At 36.4% G+C, this 22,153-nt stretch overlaps 1 protein-coding gene and 1 pseudogene across 2 annotated transcripts; both read right to left on the bottom strand.

The window, feature by feature from the left end:
* Positions 1 to 1,984: 1,984 nt before the first annotated feature.
* LOC113278952 lies at positions 1,985 to 5,627 on the bottom strand (annotated as a pseudogene).
* A 939-nt stretch (positions 5,628 to 6,566) lies between these two features.
* LOC113281394 lies at positions 6,567 to 9,353 on the bottom strand. Of its 2 annotated transcripts, XM_026530119.1 has the most exons (5): positions 8,446 to 9,353; positions 8,026 to 8,186; positions 7,327 to 7,397; positions 7,138 to 7,224; positions 6,567 to 7,023 (listed from the first exon to the last, which is right to left on the bottom strand). In XM_026530119.1, the coding sequence occupies exons 2-5, from the start codon at positions 8,120 to 8,122 to the stop codon at positions 6,736 to 6,738; spliced, it is 543 nt and encodes a 180-aa protein (XP_026385904.1). In that variant the 5' UTR covers positions 8,123 to 8,186; positions 8,446 to 9,353; the 3' UTR covers positions 6,567 to 6,735. The 2 variants fall into 2 exon arrangements, with proteins under 2 accessions (XP_026385904.1, XP_026385905.1); XM_026530120.1 differs by lacking the exon at positions 8,446 to 9,353 and having other exon boundaries at positions 8,026 to 8,431.
* Between the last annotated feature and the right edge of the window lie 12,800 nt (positions 9,354 to 22,153).

The raw sequence follows: 22,153 nt of genomic DNA, 5'->3' as shown, positions 1-22,153 counted from the left end.
CTTAGCACAATTGTTTGTAATTAAATAAGTTCTCATAATGTAAGCTCAAGCACTCTGTTTTTCACATAGATGTTTATAGAAATCTATATTTACATAAATGAGTTTATATTCATGCTTATAGAAATCTGTTTTCATTGATGTATGTATGGGTATTTTTAGTTGTTTCTTCTGATGGCTAAATTAAGATGTAAATGAATTTCAACCTCAGGTTGTCAAGCTGTGTGAATCATGCTTAGGAGGCATTTAGTTGATGGGTTTTGCTCAATTTAAGTTGGTTTTGATTCTAAGTAGCTTCTATGAGATATTGTGTGGTTGTTATATGAATTTTTTTAAGCTTTTAAGCTCTGGGTTCTTTAAAGTTCGGATTTTTATCGGGATTTATCTATACATGGTTGCAAAATTGTTAAATTTGGTTGATTCGTAAGTTGCAAGTATTGAGCTTATTTTGTATGTCTGAAAACAATGTTTTCTTGATTTTAATTGTGTTTGAGAATGACAAACATCATTCAGAAATGAAATCAGGGATTTCACTTGATTCAACCGTGTTATTGGGTATGATTTCTGGTTGCAGCAAATCTGGAGTAATGCAGCAAGGCAGATGCGTTCATGCATTTACAATTACAGTAGGTTTGGAAGATGATATTTTTGTGGGTTCTGCTCGAACTGTGCGAATTTTGACATCTCAAAACTTTACTTTGAAGGACTGAAGGTAAAGGGTGTTATGTTGGGATTCTATGACCGCTGGAGTTTGTTCGTGCAAACTGCAAAGACTATTAGTGATCAGGAGGAATGCTTTACTGCTACAATCCAAAGCTCCCAACATACTCCAGGGCTAAAGTCCAGTCAGATTTTTCATGGGAGTATATGAAATTCTGGCGCATTTGCAGGACAACTAAATTGAGAATCAGACATTGCCGCAGTGACAGACTTCGCCACACCAGCCTTTGCTTGCTGTGTCTAGCTGTCTCGAACAACAACAATGAATTAATGGGAGCAAAAATAATTATCTCGTGAACAAGTTGTTTTCACAACTGGATACATGTCAGTCACGTTTGAAACCCCGCCAGACATCTCACTGCCTACAGATACTCCAGCACTGTTGTATAAATAAAGCATTACAAAACGATTCAGCTTCTCAACAAAGAATAGGAACCCAGGGCCAAACAAGAGTATAAGATAAGCCTTCAATGTGCCTCTAGACTCAATTCTATCATAGCGCGCTCGAGAAGACCCCACTGGCAACGTGGCGAAACACAAAACTAGCAGCCAAGGACCAAGGGCAAAAAACTCCAGGAAATGTGTATCAGTGTGTTTCCAACAACGAATGCCTAGTAATTCCTGAGTTCCGAATCATCAAATCTTAACAATATGGTGGCGTGGAAATAGTGGGGATATCTTGGAGGTTCAAAGGAACAACATATCATTGCTCTATAGGAAGCAAAAAAGTACAAATTTCAGTTCGAATGTTAAGCCTACAAGCACAATCTGCGGGAATACATATATGTTTTATTCCAAGAGCACGCTTCTGTTTTCCTCTATATAATCAGGTTCAGTGTAGCCAAGCAAGATATTAAACGCCAACAGACCACCCTTCGTTGGGCGTTTCAGGTCACAAAAAAGCACAAGCTAAATCACAAAACTTGTTCTCTTCTTAAAAAAAATAGCTAAACCACAAGAACTGAAGTTAAAAAAGAAGATAGAACCAGTGTCCAGGATTGTTTAAACACTAAGGAAAGTGGATTTTTGATATTTACTCAACAACCAAATAAATATCTGTAGAAAAGAAAGTAGCAGTATAGCAGTGGTCAAAAAGGAAGGCATTGGAATTTTCATGTATCAATGAAAAACGTAAAAAAAATTTAAATGCACAAATTGGTTCTTTCTCCACTGAACATGTCTAAGGATTGAGGAATATGCAACGGTTACATTGACGAGAGCTGAAATTAGAAGAGAGGCATACCTTAAGTTGATTGCAATCTGTTTATCCCAGAAGTCCTCTTTCCTTACCACAGAAGATATAAATGACGTACAATATAATGCAACCAAAAAAAGTACTACTTACAGTTTGCAGAGACTTTGTAGAAGAGTAATTAGTCTCGGTTTTTCCAGTAAGATAATCAAAAAGTTCGATATGAATTTGATTCCAAAGAGTCCTACAACTAAGATACACGCATTAAGTAACAAATTCGTTGTACTAAGCAAAACTCCCATCTGTAGAATCTGATTCTGTTTGTCTTCCAGCATTATATTGATGTAATCCTTTGTGTCATCTATGTATTCCTTCATCTTTAAGACTAATAACAAACCAAAAACATTGATCTAAGATATATCAGTACAACGAATTTGCAGTGTTTTCAGGAAATAAATGAAGTAGTGATAACATACAGTTGACAGTTCCTTCTATCTGGGCAAAGTAAGCTTCTAAGAGCATCTCCAACTCTTCAACATTTGGATTAAAATTACTAGTTAGCCTACCACTCTTGTTACTCTGCGAGTGGACATCATCACTGAAAGTGAAAATGGCACTAAGAATTAGAATAATTATATTTAACAACAATCTGGTAAAAATATGATGGTTAATCATGACACTGAAACATGTCAGTCAACTGAAAAGATTGAACGAGTGACTCATGTACGTAGAAGGTACACTAGCATTCTGACTTTGAATGACTAAGAGAAGAGTGACGCACCAATGTCTGCCTTGCAGTCGTAGACGCCAAAGCTCTCTAGGAGAGTTGACTTGCACTTAGGCCTTCCACCCCAGAACTAACCTTTGTACCTCGAGGGGAGTCCAAAGTGGGAGGAATAATGGTGACAGAGAGGTATTAGAGCCTGGAGCGCAGTTTCTACAATGTTTAAGTAGAGCTCAAATAGTTAAAACCCTTATATGATTTTGCCACAGCCTACCAGTAATATTAATCAAAGCATTCTGGACATTTCCAAACTCACCAGTTATTTGAAGAATCAATATCTCCCTCTTTTAGCACAATAAAAACCCACAGCGCTCCTAGCAACTAGTCACCAAAAAATATACTAGTCAAATAAGTGGTAGTTTAAGGACAAACCTGGGGGTCCGATGCTGACTGGTCCAGTTTTTCTCCTTCCATTAGACGAATAAGGCCATCAACCTTCAGAAACAAAAATACAAATGAGAGACCAGTGATTAGGTAGTCCAGAAACCCATTTCAAAAGAAGCATGATCCTTGATAGTCGAAATATGGATTAGGCATACCATGTCAGAAACATAACAGAAACGATCTGGATTGTGTTCCTGGAGCTTGAACAGTCAAGGCTTCACCTCTGCAAAAAATAAATAAATAACGGTTTCAGATAATTAGCTGAACTGCTGAAGTATAGAATTTGATCAACTCCAAAAAAAAACAGCATGGACATAGAGCCATTCTTCTTGTATACATAAGTAACTGAACAGAGCTACAGCTCCAGCACACATATGACAATAGAATAAAAGCATAGTAGCATACTGAACAAGCAATTAAATAAAAATGTTTAAATTACCTTAGTGCTTGAGCTATGAAACTGCTGACAACACGTCTGTCATCAATATTCATGCGAGGTCCACATGGATTGAAGATCCTAGCAATGCGGATTTCTATTACAGAACAAAATTACCAAGAGAGTGAGGAGAAGTAACGACATGTGTAATATTTACTGAAAGTAACAGGTGCATCTTCAACTAGAGTACCTATGCCGTGCTGCCTGTGATTATCAAAACAACAAAGTTTCAGCTACAGATTTCCCCTCATCATAGCAACTCCTGACACCTGAAATGCAAGGTATGATATCATTTGATTATAAAATAGGCTTTGTATGCATCCACCTAAAAATCAACCCCGTAAGAAAAAGTGTTTTCAAAATCCCAAATTGCAACCCCAAATGTAAAATGTTCAAAATTCAGAGTTACAGGACATATGCAACCCCCCAGAAAGGGATGCTTCAACCATACAAGTGATATAAGAGTACAAAAAATGCAGAGGACAAGATAATGCAAGAACATGCCAGGTTGGGTAATCAAATAATGAAAGAAAAAAGGGAAAATATAACATATCTTGCTCAAGGTTAGTGAGCAACATAGGAAACTTGAGATAATAGCATCTCACATTCAAGTACCAATGGATACTTATTTGCAAAAGAAAGAGGATTCTGTAACATATAAATGAGAAGAAGAACAAGGAAACTCACCTTTACAACATTGTATTTATAGAAAATTGGGGAAGCAAGGCAAGTAAGATGGTAAATCTGATCAACTTCAACAAGTGATGGCTCATTGACATCTGCAAGAAAGCAGATCCAAATAGATAATTTAAAAATACTGAATGATTATATAGCATCACTTTATAACAACTCGGATATGTTCCATTATAGGAAGAGAAAATGGCAAATTTCGGAAACCAAAGAACTTGTTCATCACATTATATTAGCATAGATAGATAGAAGAAAATAACACATATTCAAAATTACAAGCGTTTATTCTTGCATCCTCATAACAAAACCTTATAAGAAGAGAAGGAAGTATCGTGACGAATAAGCTCGAATATTGGATGACCAATCCAACGACCAGTGAAGTAGTTATCAGCTACAACGACCTAAGACACAGAACACCATGTATTACAATGCACCCAACATCGTTTCAACACATATAAAATACAGAAAACCTTATAAAAGTAACCTATGGTCAACCATACCTCATTTTTCTCATCCTCCATTCAGGATCAACAAGGTGAGAACCAATGAATCCAGCTCTCCGGGGAACCAAAATTCGCATGTTTGACTATACCAAAGTAACCAAACATTAAGAAGTGCAGGTATTAGGATCACACAAAAATCAACAGCTCTAATAATTCCGATCTTTCAAAGGGGGAAAAAGTATACCTGAAAAAATTTGAAGTTTCTCAAAGGAGATGAAGTAGGTCGTTTCTTCACCTCTCCATTAGTTTCCATTGCTTAGATCTTTCTCTTTCAAACCCTACAATCAAACCAAACGCACATAGTTAAATCAAAACTCACTCAAAAATCCAAAATTTTAAAACAATGTCTAATCAAATTTCATACCTCAAAAACAAAACAACTTACTCAAACGCTCTAATTTTTTCATCAAAATCCTAAATTTCAATAAAACAAACCCCAAGATTGCAAACAAAAATTAAGACCTGAAAACACAATGATATACTGAAAAGCTCTAATTTTTCCCTTCTTCTACAGAAACTCGTAATCAAAACATTCCGTGATCATCACTTATATACACAATAAGAATCAATAAAAAATACAACTTTTTTTTATCACACCCAACCAATCAATATAGTCCATACCTAGCTCAAATTAACCTAGTTCCATATTGTGAAAAAACAAAGAAACGAATTTTACCTAATCCCATACTGTCTGTGATTTTGAAACGGATTACGCCGGTGAAGAATCTATTTTTGCATATTGGGGATTTTTATCTAGGTCAAAACCTAACTTCCCTGGTTTCACATAGGAAGTTTCACCTCTGAAATTCGTGATCAAACCTAATTTTCACTTTCTTCGATCAACCCATGACTGATAAGTCAAAACCTAGAAATTTTCTTCCGCTGAGAATAGAGAAAAAATGAGAATAGTTTCTGATTTTAAGATACTTCAATTTTCCGATTTTTGGAAATTGCCCCTCCTATGTTTTCTGATTTTAAGATTTACCCTCCAGCTTGGCAGCTGATTTGGACACGGTTACTATTTATAACTACCGAGTGTCATGACCTGTTGGGATATGACCGTAATTAAGGAATGTGTTTAACCCTTTTTGTCCTGCTTGGCCTGGTTCGGTAAATAGGAAAAGTACCGGGTCTTATTTGGTGTTCTGCTAGTTAGGGTGTCCAATATAGTAGAATTTTACTTCTTTGGGTGAGGTTAGAGAAATGTTAGGTAGTTCATCTTAACATTAATTGTATGTATATTAACACGCAACTACTGCTTTCTATACATGGACATCATAGATTTTCTTCTTAACACACCCTGTTAAGAAACAGAGAATACTACCAAGTCCTGTACAATGAAGAAACAAAAGGAAAGAGAAACATAGCATGACAAGAGGTAACTGAATCTTCTATTGCTTGAAGCTGACAGCTGCAGGGCCTCTGTTGATATTTCTCACCAAGCCTTTCCAGGAAACAAGAAGGTAGCTGATGCTGCTCTCGAAAAGGAAACCTTGCAGGCCAATATCATTTTGATCTACGGAAAGCCTCGGAACCATCTCCCTAGCAACAGTTGGTGTGGGATGCTTAAAAAAAAAAACAGTTGGTGTGGGATGATGTTGCACTTTACTCGAGTTGGTGGATCTACTGAAACCCTCAGAATCATCTCTCTGAGTAACAGTTGGTGTGGGATGATGTTGCACTTCACTAGAGTTGGTGTGGAGTTTTTGGTTTCTTTCTTACTGGTCTTCTTCCCTACTTCTGTATGAAAACCTTATTTCGGTTGCAATATAGATTTTATGGTGTACAAGGTCTTTGACCCAAAACACTGACTACGTGATGCAGATTCAGAAATCTCCACTTTCTGTACCCATGAGTACCACTTTCACGCAAAGCCATTAACGCCATTAATAAGAATGCCAGACACAACTGTAAAATCCAGTACAAGTTGAAACCTAAAGTCATGTATATTCGGGGACTACAAAACATCAGACCTAAAAGCATTGTTCTTTAACGTACACGGCCAAACATCCGATGAAAAAGAAAATCCTTAGTGCCTCTTTTTGCCGTGCTTCCTACCTCCTTTCTTCTTTCCACCACCTTGCTTTTTCTTTCCTTTGTCACTAGTACCAGTACCAAAATTCAACGCTTGTGGCCGACTTGGCCGATTTTCCATGCTTCTTGAAGAATTATTGTGCAATAGATGCTTCACGTTCAATACACCATTTTTGAAATACCCATCAGTTGACCTCAGTACGCTATCCTCCGCCTTTCGCTTCCCTGGGGCTCTATTACTAGAACTTGATTTGTTCCCCCCAAAACGACCGAGAACCATATCCTAAATTAGCAATAATTAACTATCAGCAAAACCTCCAAATTTGAACTAAATAGTAAAGATACTATGTTAACGAAATAAAAAAATCCCAAACAAGCAATAGAAATCTTCAACAACCTCTTGTAGTGTTTTCTGTTGTCTTTCCTTTTGTTTCTTCATTGTGACTCTTGCAAGACTCAGTGGTACTCTTTGCTTCTTAACAGGCTGTTATTTAAGAAGAAAATCAACAATGCTTCAGTATAGGAAGAGTTAGAGGCTTGGTAAATGTATAATATCCAAGACGAACCATCTGTGTAGTTTTCTTACCTTCCCACCGAGAGAAACTACCCTTTCATTTTGCAAAGCCTTCTTTTCTTTCCATGTCATATGGGAGGAACCTACAATAAAACAACACATGAGTGATCAAACCAAAAATTGAAGCAATTTGGGGATCAAGTTCTAACTGGCCAAGCATAGACAGTATATTTGTTTTTAAGTATCCATAAATAAAGCTAACAGTTTTCTGAATCAAAATAAGATACAAACCTGCTAAAGGATCTCATTTATAGCTTTGGTTGTAGGCTTGTAGGTGCTGATGTATAAAAGAATTATCTAAAGTGTTGAAAGAAGTTTATAACTCCATACCAAGAAAGTCTAAAAGAAGGAAACTGGTAAAGGCTATACACACTACTCGCACTAAAGACTAGTTGTATATAAAAAAAATTAAACAGCTTTTAATCATAGTAATTGTGCTTTGATATATTTGCCGTGTGTAATACATAATGAAATTTGTTGTTAACTTGATTCAGTACTGGTTAGAGAGCAAGTAATTGGCTTAATAATGAATCTCTTGCTATCGGCTTTCCTAATCTTATACTGTCGGGTCATGTTACTAGATGTATTCATTTTGTTTAGTGAATGGTTGTTTCCTTTATGTTCTCTAGATAATCAATAAGGAGTCGAAAAAACAACAACACTATGTATTCATTTTGTTCGGCGTAGAGAGGAGAGAGATAATAATAATACCTAAAAGCTTCAAGTCCAGCGTAGAGAGAGAAGAGAAACCCTGTTCCTGCAACCGCTCAGCAAGAGCCTCGAGATCGGTAGTCTTCTTCGACCCCATTACTACTGTCTTATCTTATCTCTACCGCTTTGTCAGTGTAAAATACAGAGAGCCTTATTGAACCCTAAAAATAAAAAAAAATAGCATCAGAAAATACACAAAAGAATTGAAATTGAGTTGTTACTTGATACGTTAACCTCAAAATTTTAAACTAGTTGATACTTGAATTCCTAGAAATCAATCTATACAAAATTGTCGAAACAAAATGCATAAATTTCTCCACATAAACGGATTTGTTGATATCAATCAAGTTCACAGCTAATCTAGTCTATGTCTCCTTAAAGATAACAAACGACTGCGAGAAAGAGAGGGATTTTTCATACCTTAATTTTGTTAGGGTTTAGACTTCAGAGAAATCTTATAATATAAGCGAAAATGGTTTTTTGGTGTCCCAACAGATTTTCGTTCAACGATGAAATCTCAAGCTTACCCCTCCGTGTTTTCTTTATTGCTTGAAACTGGCGTAAATCATTCCAAACTAAAGGGTAAAATAGACTTATATTCCCCCCGTGTTTTCTATCCACACAGAAATGTCGTAGTTTATAACAAACTCCAGGGGTAAATACAACACCTATCCGTGATTTCAGTTGAAAATTTGTGGGGACGAAATTCTGGAGCACCTAATCGATATTAATACCAATACCTCTCTGTCGTTCCTTCACCGGCAACACCATTCCGTCACTAACAACACCGTACATAGCACCGCCACCGCCAACTTTGTTATCCGCCTTCTACACCACTACCACAAAATCAGCTTTAAGGCTATCTTCCGTCCCCCTGTCACAATCGCCGCCGCCATCTCCACCGTCGCCACCACCAATTTCACAATTAGGGTTTCAAACTTTCAAAATTATCCTTTCCTTCTATGCTCTTCAACTGTCACCACCCTCTTCTTCTACCATACGAATTTACACATAAACATGAAATCAAAAAGCAGAAACAAAGACATAAAATCAAAATTCTTATATCTGATACTTCCTAAGCTACAAATTCCATACAATTAAATACACCCATTCGAAATGCCCATTAACATCAACAGCTAAATTATCAATCAAAACTCAAACTTATGCTAGACTATAGACCAACTATTTTCTAACAGAGCAATATATGAATTCAACGATGCTGCTAAGTTGTGATGCATGAGAATTGTGAAGTGAGCAAAAGATAGATAAGAAAAAAATCAGTTGTTAGAGCAATAGTGTAGGAGCTTGAGGAGGAGGCAGCAAGAGGCAGAGAATCAAAGAATGAGAATAGGTTTGTCAATGTTTGGTAATTGAAATAAAATTACCATCAGGTCCATACCTTTGACACGCCTTAGTTGCAGGACAGCTAACGTGTACTGGCTAGGTGTTAGTTTTTCTTCGACACGCTTTGCGTCAAATGGCTAGGTATACGGTGGTGATATAATGCTATTCCCCTCGCCTGCCGATATAAAATGTGAACGCCACGATTGTGTTCATTTTTATTTATTTTTCAAACAAAACTAGTCATAAAAATCCAAGGTGACCAAACTTGTGGTACAAAAATCCCACTCAAATGTTCGGATCCATTAAAACTCTATCGTAAACAAAATTGATACAAAAACCCCAAATTTTTAAAAATTGATATAAAAATCCCAAATTTAAATGTTGGTTTCATCAAATTTTATTTTCGTTTCATCATAAAATTTGATGAAACCAACATTTAAATTCGGGGTTTTTGTGTTAATTTTGTTTTGATGGGGTTTTTGTGTTACTTTTGATTTGATGGGTTTTTTGTGGAAAGATGGTGACACCTCTGGGGTTATAACTCGCGGACCGTTTTTCAAAACTAGTCATAAAAATTCAAGGTGACCAAACTTGTGGTACAAAAACCCTACTCAAATGTTGGGATCCATTAAAACTCCATCGTAAACAAAATTAATACAAAACCCTCAAATTTTTAAAAATTGAAAACTCCAAATTTAAATGTTGGTTTCATCAAATTTTATTTTGGTTTCATCAAATTTTATGATGAAACCAAAATAAAATTTGATGAAACAAACATTTAAATTTGGGGTTTTTGTGTTAATTTTGTTTTGGTGGAGTTTTTGTGTTACTTTTATTTTGATGGTTTTTTTGTGGAAGGATGGTGACATCTCTGGGATTATAACTCGGGACCGTTTATTTTTTTTAAAACTTTTTCCTTCCGTCTTATTTTATTCTGTCAAAATTAAAGATTTTACCTATTTCCCATCCCAATTTTCCCTAAATCCCATCCAAACCATTTAAATCAATTTTTATTTAATTTTATATAGGTTGGGTAAACAAAACTCATTTAATTTTATATAGGTTGGGTAAACAAAACTCGCCTTAATATTTGGATAATCATCTTCACCAAACCAGCTTCCTTCCTTCTTCCCCTCCGTAATAGTGCGTTAAGGAAAAAGAAAACATCTAATCCTAAATTAGTAATAAACCCTAAATCGTCTGTTCGAACAAAAAAAAAGAAAACAAAATCTAATCCTATATAAGTAATCACCCACTATATTATGTAACTGATGTCCGCTCCACCGCCGCACCACCTATACGGAACTGAATGAAATTGCTAATTATCTTTCTCTGTTGGACTTTTATACTTGGACTTTCAATAAATCAAAATTGGTCTGCCAAGGAATCATATAATTTTAATTGATATTTCAATTAGGTTTTTAATTATATCCGATCATCCTTTGCATTATGTATTAACCGGTTGTGTTGTTTTGGTTGTTCACACTACCATATTATGCACAAAATAAAAGTTTGTTTCGCAGTTGATCATCAAGCCAGATTAATGGTGATTTAGGAATCAGTTTCCGCCCTGATTAGGCGGTGATAAGAGTTCAGATTAATAATAGAAAATAATATAGTGAGTTTTGTTTACCCTATCTAGAAGGAGTTATACAAAATATGATGGATGGGATTTAGGGAAAATAAGGATGGGAAATAGGTGAATCCAAATTAAATTACTACTGCATGATTCTACTAAAAATGTAGTTCACTAATTCTACTACCTAAAGTTTAATTACTAAGACATACTTTTCCGTTACGGCACGGTCTATCTATTATGCTACCGCTAGCACCGCCAACACCACCGCCTCTACAAGAATACAGTTCCACTAGAATATATTGATACTGTTAAGAGCAAACTGATGTCCGTGCCATTGTGGTTAACATATAATACAAGTGAAAACTAATCAAAAGAAAAAAAAAATGATGGATATCGACCCGATACACCGACTAAAACATAAGCCATAGCACCAGCCTCCTTTCGCCCCAGCATGGCACGGACAATCCACTAGTCTATAATATAAGCCAAAATGGTTTTTTGGTGTCCCAAAAGATTTTCGTTCAACGATGAAAGGACCAGGTTGCCCTTCAATGTTTTTTTTTCTTCCCAAAGACTGAAGTAATATTTACAAAAGTAGAGGCAATAAAGACTAATGCGCTAAATCAAATGACGCGACTGTCCCTCCGTGTTTTGAGTTTTCTACTTGGGTCATCGTAATAACACAAAAAATAAAAGGATACGTTCGTAAAAATAAAATACCATCAGATCAAATTTTTTTATTTTTTCAGTTATATTCTCAGGTGAATGTCGATCTCTCCTCCACCTCCTTCAACCTTAACAACACCGTCACCAACACCACCACTACGATGTCATCACAACCAACGATCTGAGAAACTGATTACCACCACCGCCATCAGCACCAAACTTCGCCGCCACCACCATCATCAACACCAAACTCCGCCACCACCATCGCTGCACCAGGTAGGACACCACCATGAGCAGCAGTACCACCTCCGCCGCCACCACCGCCGCTACTGAAAGATGTTGTTTGTAAAATCTATCGATCTAACACCAGGTAGTACACCACCAAAAATTGTTTGTAAAATCTATCAATTTGATTAATTAAAATTAAACAATTGACACCTCAGGTTGATGCAATGAAACCAACAAGGACTTACAAATTTTATGGATTATATATATCTGTGAATCAGTTACATTAATTGACACTTCACCTAAATCTGAAGCAGAGACTTTCAATCCTCTTCTCTCATTCTTCAATGAGCCAAAATCAAAATCACAAGCCCATTTATTCAAATTAAAAATCAAACACCCGCGTCACAAACCCATTTCACTGAGATGTAATTAGTTACCCAATTATTCAAACACATCATTTGATGAATAGATAAATTTGTTTAGCTAATTTGGGTATTAGTTAGTTGTTTTTAAAACTACTCCAAAGCAAAAGTGAACAGATATTAGAGTGGGTGGCGCCGTGGCGGAGAGAAGCCAAGTTAAAGAAAACCATAGCAAAACATTGGTTCCGGACATGTGTCCTTTTTCTCTTGATAGCTAGAACATGTGTGCAGTGTGCAAGGAGTCGTGTTGTGCATCTAGAAAAATGCGGCCCAAATTTCCTAACATTGTCAACCACCGTAAGAATTTGGTGTTCTCACAAGTTTTGCACCGTGACACAACACGGCACGGGTTATTACCCTTATCAGCACTAGCAGTGTCTATTTTTGACTAATTTGATTTGAATGTAACACTTGGAATTGATAGGATTGTTATCTTTGTTTTTTACCAATGCGTAGATGTACACTGGCGCATAATTATTGACTAATTTAATATAAGCCAAAATGGTTTTTTGGTGTCCCAAAAGATTTTCGTTCAACGATAAAAGGACCAGGTTGCCCTTAAATGTTTTTTTTCTTCCCAAAGACTGGCGTAAATATTTACTAAAGTAGGGGAAACAGAGACTAGTGCGCTAAATTAAATGACGCGATTGCCCCTCCGTGTTTTTGAGTTTTCTACTTGGGTCATCGTAATAAACACAAAAAATAAAAAGGATACGTTTGTAAAAATAAAATATTAGATCACAGGTTGTGCATAGTTCAATCAATTAGAGAATCCAACCCTTGATTGTTGATTATATTGACTGACACTTGAACATTGGTCTTTGATACCGTTCAAGTTGTTTCACTTAATAATCAGGCTCACGGATTTCTATCTGTTTGATTTGCTGATTACATCGTGAAACAGAGATACGAACTCTTGGATATATTTCCATTGATTGAGTATGACTTTCTAGTTGATTCTCTTGGAATTATATTACAGTTTGTCCATATAGATTGCTAAGCGAAATATTGGGTGTGGTTGTTGTACCCCCGCTTTTTCACTTCTCTACTGTGAATCAACTTTCTTTTTACCCAGTGCTTTCTAAAGCCTGGCACAGCTGCTACTTGTCTCACTGTCGGAGCAAGTGAGGAACCGAATGATAGAAAAGGAAAAAATTATATCCATAGGATGCGTACTTGAATATCTCAACTTGGGGCTAAGCTTCGGAAATAATGGCAGGTCGACTCAGCTTCTTTATTACGGCGTAAGGAAGCAAATCCCTAGCATACAGTATTAGCAAGAAGGAGATCGTAAGAAGAAAGGAATTATGTTCGTAGCGTGCGCAGACAAAGAAGATACCATTTTTTATCCATGATAGAGCAATATGATAGGAACAAGAAACGGACTCAAAGAAAGAGCACGAGAACGCAAGTGAAAAAGTATTGACGATAGAATGCATGGTCGTTTCTATGGTACTAGACTACAACCATCGCACGTCGCAATAGCAGCATGATACTTATTCATCCTCGATTTTTGTTACTTCAGCTTTTTTAGATACAAGAGAATGAGCGAGTGACTTTCTTAACCTTCGGAACCTATGGTGGAACCCAGCGGCCTACGGGCAACGACCAACAGACAATGATAGGGATAGACTGGCGTCTCGCCCGAAGTCAGGGATGCCGAAATACCTTTGCCCCAGAGTCAGACACGGGATGGGTTATGAATGAAGTCTCCTTTAGTACCGCAGACAGACGCAAAAATCGACAGCCAGGTTAAACGAGAGATTCATCACAACGGAGGACAAAGCAAATCCAGATTCTAAGAAGCGTGGTGTACAAGCCAACAATATTAGATCACGCTTCAAGCAAAGTAACGAAAGCCCTGGACCGGAGTAAAATCAAATGGCATAAAAAAGAAGTAAGCCTACGATCGATAGCAAGGTCGTTGCCAAAGCTTCCAACTAAATAAGAAATTCCGCACCAATAACCAATAAGTATCGGGTTGAGGCGGACATCGCTCTAAGGTACTAACTTCGACCAAAGGGATTTCATTCTGAGATGCTACCGACTAAGGACAACCAGTTTTTTCAACTAATGGATAAAACCAGGATTCATACCTAACTTTATTCAATGCATCCTCTTCGGCTAATCTTGATTTGGCCTCACATCCGTAGGACATCCAGCTCACTCACTTTCAATCTACTTGTTGATTTACAGGAGATCATTATTGAATTCGATACTTATTATAGTTGGTTTTGATCAATATCTTATGAGCTCAGCTCCCTTTAGAGTCGCCCTATTGGAGAGCTTCCCCCCCCCCTCTCTTTTGACAGATTAGATCACCGGAAAGATACATGCTGGAGTGAGATGCCCACGTATTATTGATAAGAATAGATGACTTTGAAGTAAGGCCCTGAATGGTAACTGGTCAGCGGATATGCTCCTACAAAAAGAGAGAAAACGAAGAATCAACCCACTGGATGTCGGTCGCATTAACGATATGCGACGATTGGGTAGTCAGTCTGAACTCTCGAGAAAGGGTTTCGAAATAAAAAAATCCCTAGTGGATCACATCGGGGATCCCTGCGATAAACTAGTAGAAAGCTGTATGTTCTAATAGACCTTGGAATCCGTAAAGGAAAGCTACGACATATGCGGTTCAAAAATCCTACTCAAAACTTGAATTTGAGAGGAGCTCATGGTACATGGTGGGTTATAGTCGTTGGAAAGTAAAACTATAAGAAAGAGTCTGCGCCTACAACACCATTGTGCAAAGAAGATTGGCGCGAGCACACTATAGTAGAGTCCCCGCGCGTATTGAAGAAAGAAAGGCATCTGATTAATACAAACATGACTAGAGCGATGAAAGACTTCGTAGATCACCGTCGTAGCGACTCTAGTTATACCCTGGGTCGGTATTGGTTTATCTTGTACAATCCATCGATGTTTCGGGGTACGATCCTGATTAGGGATTTCTTCCCCTGCTTGCACTATTGAGGAAGCTGTTGAGGTCGGATATGAATGCGAAAGGAATTCTTCTTTTTCAATGATAGGTCTGGACCGAGCTGCTATATCTCCTTTTTCTTTCTTGTTGATCTAAGTCTTCATTCAGTAAACTCATAAGAGAAGAAAACTCAATACGGACAAAACAAAAACAAGATTCACGAGAATGACGTGTCACTTAGAAGGGATGAAATTAATTGGAGCCGGTGCAACATCAGATGAAACCGATAGTTTACTATGCTTCTTGCAAGCTTCATCTTGCATAAATACATTGACTAAATTGGAGGCAAGGGAGAAGAAGCGGAAGAAAGACATAAATAAAAGTCTCTTGGTTTTCCCTTGCCCTAAGATATATTTTGGAATGTAATGATCTACCCCTCTCTGAGGATGCCATTCGGACAACTGAAAAGCTTGGGATCATAGTATGTTCTATGTCTTAGGGCTTATGCCCAAGCATGATGAATAGAGGGATCCCCTGAGTGGACGCGGTGTAATGAAAAAAAAGAAACAACATTCACAAAGAGACCTGTCATGTTATAAGATAGCGGAAGTCGGGAAAAACGCTCAAATTCTGGAGGGACACCCCATATACGAATCCATTATTTCTTCAACTAGCATAATAGTCATTCGACTATCATTACTGTTTCAACTAGCATATGATATGTCATGGTCAAGTGACCTAATTCAACGTTCATGGTCCGAAGAGCATGTTGTTGTTCCAGCAAGCACTTCATGCTTCATTTATCATAACCTTGGACCATGAATTATTCAGTTTATCAATAAGACTCATAATAGGTTTGCATATCTTTATAGATTAAAGATATACCCCAGGCAAACACATAATTTGGCGTTTTCTATTATTAAACAAATCAACATAAGCAAGTTTCTATTTGAGGCTACACCACAAACTACCTTTAAGGCAGCGCCTCACTTTTTCAAAGTTGGTTTTTCTTAAACAATTTGCATTAGTGTTCCATATGCTACAAACATAAAAGTAATATAAACAACAATGTCTACATGTAGTGTGTCATTTTTACCTTGTAGTAGCTCCAAGCTTGCTGACGTGAAGGCGCAGTAAATGTAAGTGACCGACCACTATAGAAGGCAATAGAACGTTTGATACCTATCGCTCTAACATACAAACCTATTTTAATTCCCTTTTGATATTTTTCAATGGAGGTTTGGAAATATGTTTGCAGTAGAAATATTCCAGCAAACCTAACCAATCCAGAAAACTTACCCTCAGTTCGCTGAAAATCCTGGATTACTAACCACCTATCAAGAACAATCCAAAACAAATCAAGGAAGAGTTTAGATATCAATATTGAGGAATCTTAAATTCTGAGACGAAGATAATTTTATGATTTTTCTATATCATGTTCCTGATCTGAAGTTTGTGAACTTCAATAACCAGTAGACAAGATCCGAATACAAAAACTAACAGGTAAAAATATAGTTTGACCGACCTTCACGTATCCCTAAGTGAAGTCTTCAAAATTGTAACCTAGGATACACTTCTATGAAGAATCTATGTTGTAAAGGACAACTCTAGATTTGTAACTAGGACACAAGAGTGTCAGGGTTGAGAAATACTATTACAAGAGTATCCATATTTATAAATTTGCAAGGATCCGGGTAGCTTTAAATTCAAGCTAGGGTTGCTTAGAATTCAAGCAAACACTTTCTCAGTTTAGATGAAATTCTTATTAGGAATTCATGTAAGCATGTGAGAAGTCTTCCTTGAAATTACACAATAGAATATGCACTATGATCCAGGATTCTTGAAGCATGAATAATGATAGCCCATAGCGGCAAATATGCCTTTGAAATTGTAAGCACACATCGATGTTTAATAACACTCAAGACGAAACCAACATCCACAAGACCAAAGTGATTTTGTGAATAAATTTTCATGGAAGTGTCAATGAGATTTTTAGTAAAACCGAACATAGTCGTGTATAATAGTTCGTGTATTTCGTCTAATCTGAAACTGTATAGGTTTGCAAACAACTGCAGATCGCGAAGTGACTCCATAATGGTTAGCAGACCTTGGCATTTCTCGAAGTCAAATTTCTATCCACTTTCCGGAGCGCAGATGTAAAGGGTTCGCAACCAGGTTTGCAAACTTATACGATCCGTGGAATTTATAATGACTTAAGTGCTACATACAAATATGTGTACCTTGCACCAGCAGTTTCTAATCTATCATAATTCTATTTGAAACATTCCTAATATCCATAGACAGTATGCACCATTGTTTAAGCAATTTCCAAATGATCAACTTGAACAAAAAAAGTGTTGTGAACAATAAATTGTTATAACTAAGATTGTTTAGGATCTATGAACATCCCTCGCTTGACATATTTCGAGATTTTAACGAAAGACAATCTTGAACTCAAATTTTTTTCTTAGCAATATTAAATCTACTAAAATCATATGACATAGTCTCATAAGATAGAATAGCAAATGTCGTGAGTAAATAGGATAGGCCAGTCTTCACATACCTCTTATTGATGAAGTTCTCGAAAATGTCCTTGTTTGTTTTCAGTCTTCAATCTTCCAGGGTTATTCAGTGATGTCTTATACTCAACTACCATACTTTATCCTAGTCTAAGACTTGATTTTAGTAGACTAGAAATCAACACATAGTTTTGTACATCTAACTAACATTAACAAGCTTGAGATAGCAAAACTTGCGAGTTAGACCGAGCGATGCTCTACAGATCTTTGAAAGGTTCAGTTCATATAAAAAAAATCCATACTTATCCTTTGAACATATATTAGTTTATGATCTATTATCAACTTTGCTGCATTTTATTGACATAATTGTACACAATTATACACGTACTAAACAAAGAAAACCATTATGTTGTTGAGTTACAACAGATAATAAAAGATCAAGACAATTTGAAAGAGTAAGAATGAATCATCTTCTATCTTACCAGCACTTAACTGCACTTTAGGTCTATCCCAATGCATAGACTAATGCAAAGGATCATCTTTCTCTGCCACAGGATCTTTACCTAACTGACCATGACACGACCGGTCGGCCGGTGGGCCCAGTCCCCCAGCGCCTTGATTAATATTTTATTATTTATTAGTTGTTCCTATTTTGCATAGGTTCATCGTTCCTTCGTATTTTGGAATGCTCGTTCGTGCATTCAGGTGCTCGTTAGTGCATTATTGCTGAGTACACTTGCACCATTTTAGTCGGGGCTTACTCGATAGTTGCTCAGATGCCTGTGTGTTGAATATTTATTACTAACCCATGAAATTTTGCTGGGAAGAACCATGAATTGAAGTAATGAAATATTATGAAGAATGTAGAATATTTTCTAGGGATTCAGTTAATGAATCTAGTGATTTAGAAATAATTAATTGATGGCTCTATACTAGCACGATCGTCTAGGAGCATTAATTATTCGAGAATCGCGCGATATGAGCTAGTTGAAGCGTCATATCATTACGTATAGTATAGTATAGTCAGGGAAAACACGTTGTTGCATCCTGAAGACGTTATCGCTCTATACTAGCAGGCAATCTGTCTAAGAGTCGTCCATCATAATGATTCTATACACATGTCTTTTATATCCAGGGAACATTGTTACATCCTGAAGATGTTATTGCTCTATACTAGCAGGAAAGCTCTCTAGGAGCGCCTCCAATCGTTCGATTTTATATAAAAGTGATTACTGAAATTGCTCAGTATTCATGATATGTCGTTGCCTCAGTTGAGAAACTATACATCTACATATGCTCTGAGAGACAGTATTTTCGGTCAGAGGTTCTTGCGGCATGAACTTTCATGCTTCAGTGAGAGACATGAGCCTCAATACTCATCTGATTACTGGATCAGGAGTATGTACAATTATGGTTTTACGATTTTATCCTTTGTCGAAAATCCACCATCTACAAGACTAAGGATGTTTGGACATCAAGAATTTCCAAAACCGAAATGTTCTCAGATTTGCAATGAATGGCGATTCGGTTTTTCTAATTCCAATAAATGCTTGTCCGTAGTTCCGAAATCTCTCAATGGATCTCCAATTAGTAAATGCACTTCTACTTTTATTCTCTAGAGATATGCATTTAATTGATGGTATTTAAAGCATATAAACCAAAAACCTTAATTAAGATTTTTAATTTATCTCGGCACAGGATCTCTTGAGTACTAAGGAATATCTTTGAACAATGAATGATAAGAGTTACTGTACGTGTTCAAAGTATGTTGACATCTCTTCACTGTAAATTTTATTCATATTTACATGGATTTACATTCTTGGAATCGGTTATACCATACTTCGAAAACAAGTTTAGAATTGGTTGACATGTATTCCAAGACAACTATGTGGTTGATCAAATATCAAATCACATACATGAGTTCAATCGGTTCTACCAATCACTAGGATCAGTTACCTTAATATGTAAATACTTGTTATCGGTCACACAATTCGAGGACCGGTTACATCACTTACCAGGATTGGTTCCATATTCCCATGGTATTGTTTGTGATCGGTCACATCAATTACCAAGATCGGTTACCAATACAAGGATCGATTACACAACACTCGTGATCGGTCAACACAATACTAGATCGGTCACACCAATTGCAGGATCGATCACAACAAAACACATCACATGGTGATTACTTAGGATCGGTTTTGATTACACAAACCCACTTAGGATCGGTTACACTAATTAATAAAAATCAGTCACTCCAAATCATAAGTCAGGCATTGTGATTAGTTATACCAAGATACACAACTTAGTTATGATCGGTTCTACCCATCTCACACATATTGGTCATCCAAAGATTTGCAATGAATAGCCGGACCAATAAGCCTAATGATTTCCCTTTCGATTCACGAAACAAGTTCATGAATGTACTTCCTTTAAACGAATGTAAAACATTGTATTCGTGGATGAAATCTTCACCATTACCCATTCACAATCATAAAATATATGCAAGATTATGTCGATGTCATATCTACGAAGTTCAAAAGATAAGCATTATACTTCGTAGTCTAATTCCCTAATATTATGATCATACAATTATAACCATGTCACGTCACTAGAGTATTATACAATATGTACAGTATATACAGCTTCGCAGTTATGTTTTCAATATAGCACGACTTGAAAGATACGTTAGGAATGAAACAGTTCAAGTTAATATTACTAACCTCAAGTGGAAGGATGATGTCGTCGTTGTAGTTCGTTACTTCTTCACATTCTTCAGGTCTTCGGATTAATACTTGTATGTCTCAACATTCCTAGACTTTCTAGTCTAACCTAAACGAAGTTGACCCTAGTATTTAATCAAGCGACTTTAGATGAGTTTTGAAACACTAAAATATGACAACCAAACTTGACATACCAACACTTGGTGAGTTCAACTGAGCTATCCTCTAACAAATAGAATTAAACTCATGCTGATGGGTGAGAATTCCATTACCTAACCCTGTATCCAATACAAGATCACGAACCGCTTTACATTCTTCACATAACGGCCAATGCTTAGCCTTTTGATGTTTCATTTTATTTATCGCAAGTTCATGATCCTACAAAGAATATATAACAACAAATTTGTTAAATTAAATTATACCAAATAATTAATATATCAAGTTGAACAAAATCATGCAAAATAAGTGAAATTTTGAGATTATTACCTTGTTTTCGCAAACCTTAGCATCCCATAAATGTGGATAACTAAATAAGACCGCAGATTGATCGGGCACCTCACCCCAAAGTCTGTAATTCTTCTTCTTAGTAAACAACATGCCTATGCCTTTAGGAATATGCTTTCCTTTTGGTGAAGGTTTCTTCCTCGACTTCTTTTCCTTCACTTGAGGTTGAGGTGTAGCTTCAGGTGAAGCAACAACAACTTCTTTCCCTTTGCTTTGAACAACAATTTTTTCTTCTTCTTCAATCTCTTCTTCATCATTAGATTCTTCCTCGTGTGGTGCATCCCTAATCACAGGTGCATCTTCCAATATCACTGGTAGTTCAAATTGTTCCCCATGAATTCGTAGATCATTTTCCATGAATTGGAAAACATTATCTTCCTCTTGAGGTGCTTCAGGATATCTTGAGCTACTTCCTTCAATCTTATCCTTCTTTTTCTTAGCATCCTTGTGGAGACCTCTATAATCTACCCCACAATGAATTTTATGGCGAGGTGTAGGAGTATCTTTTGGCGTTAAATCATTTCCTCTATTCTTTTTAGCCTTTACTCTATAAGGATTCCTGCAAATTACAAGAAATAGAACTTACAGGTGGGAAAGTTCACATTAAGAGGGAAATTCCCGCTTGTTTACAAGTCATTTTTTATTGAAAACATAACACAAAAAAGTTTGTTTACAGGAGTATGATGACTTGGTTATTATACTATGACCAAAGTATCAAAGAAATATATATCAGTTGTTTTATACAACTTGAGTCTATAAAGTTACGAAGTATAACTCATTTAGACTGTTGAAATGATATTATAAAGAATTTGTGGAATCTTATATCGATTTAGGACAAAATGATAACATATCCCAATTTCAATAAAATATAAAGAATTCGAGAAATTATTTTCGACATAGGTCAATTTCATAGCATACCCAGTGATATCAAAAGGATCATATTAGTCATATGTCGTCTTAGGTTAATCTCATATCCGGTGATATCGAATGAATTATATAAATTATATATCAACTTTTGTTAATCTCGTAGCATACCTAGTGACCTCGAAAGAATATGAAGAATCATATCTCGAATTGGGAAAATTTTATGAAATACCCGGTGATATCGAAAGTATTACAAAAATCGTATATCGACTCTCATAACATATCGGGTGATACCAAAAGAATTGTAGAGATCATTTACCGAATTAGATCAATCTCATAGCATATCCAGTGATATT

This window comes from Papaver somniferum, chromosome 5 (assembly GCF_003573695.1).
Source record: "Papaver somniferum cultivar HN1 chromosome 5, ASM357369v1, whole genome shotgun sequence".
Lineage (NCBI taxonomy): Eukaryota > Viridiplantae > Streptophyta > Magnoliopsida > Ranunculales > Papaveraceae > Papaver > Papaver somniferum.
The sequence above is the reverse complement of the archived record's forward strand: the minus strand, read 5'-3'. Positions and strand labels throughout refer to the sequence as shown.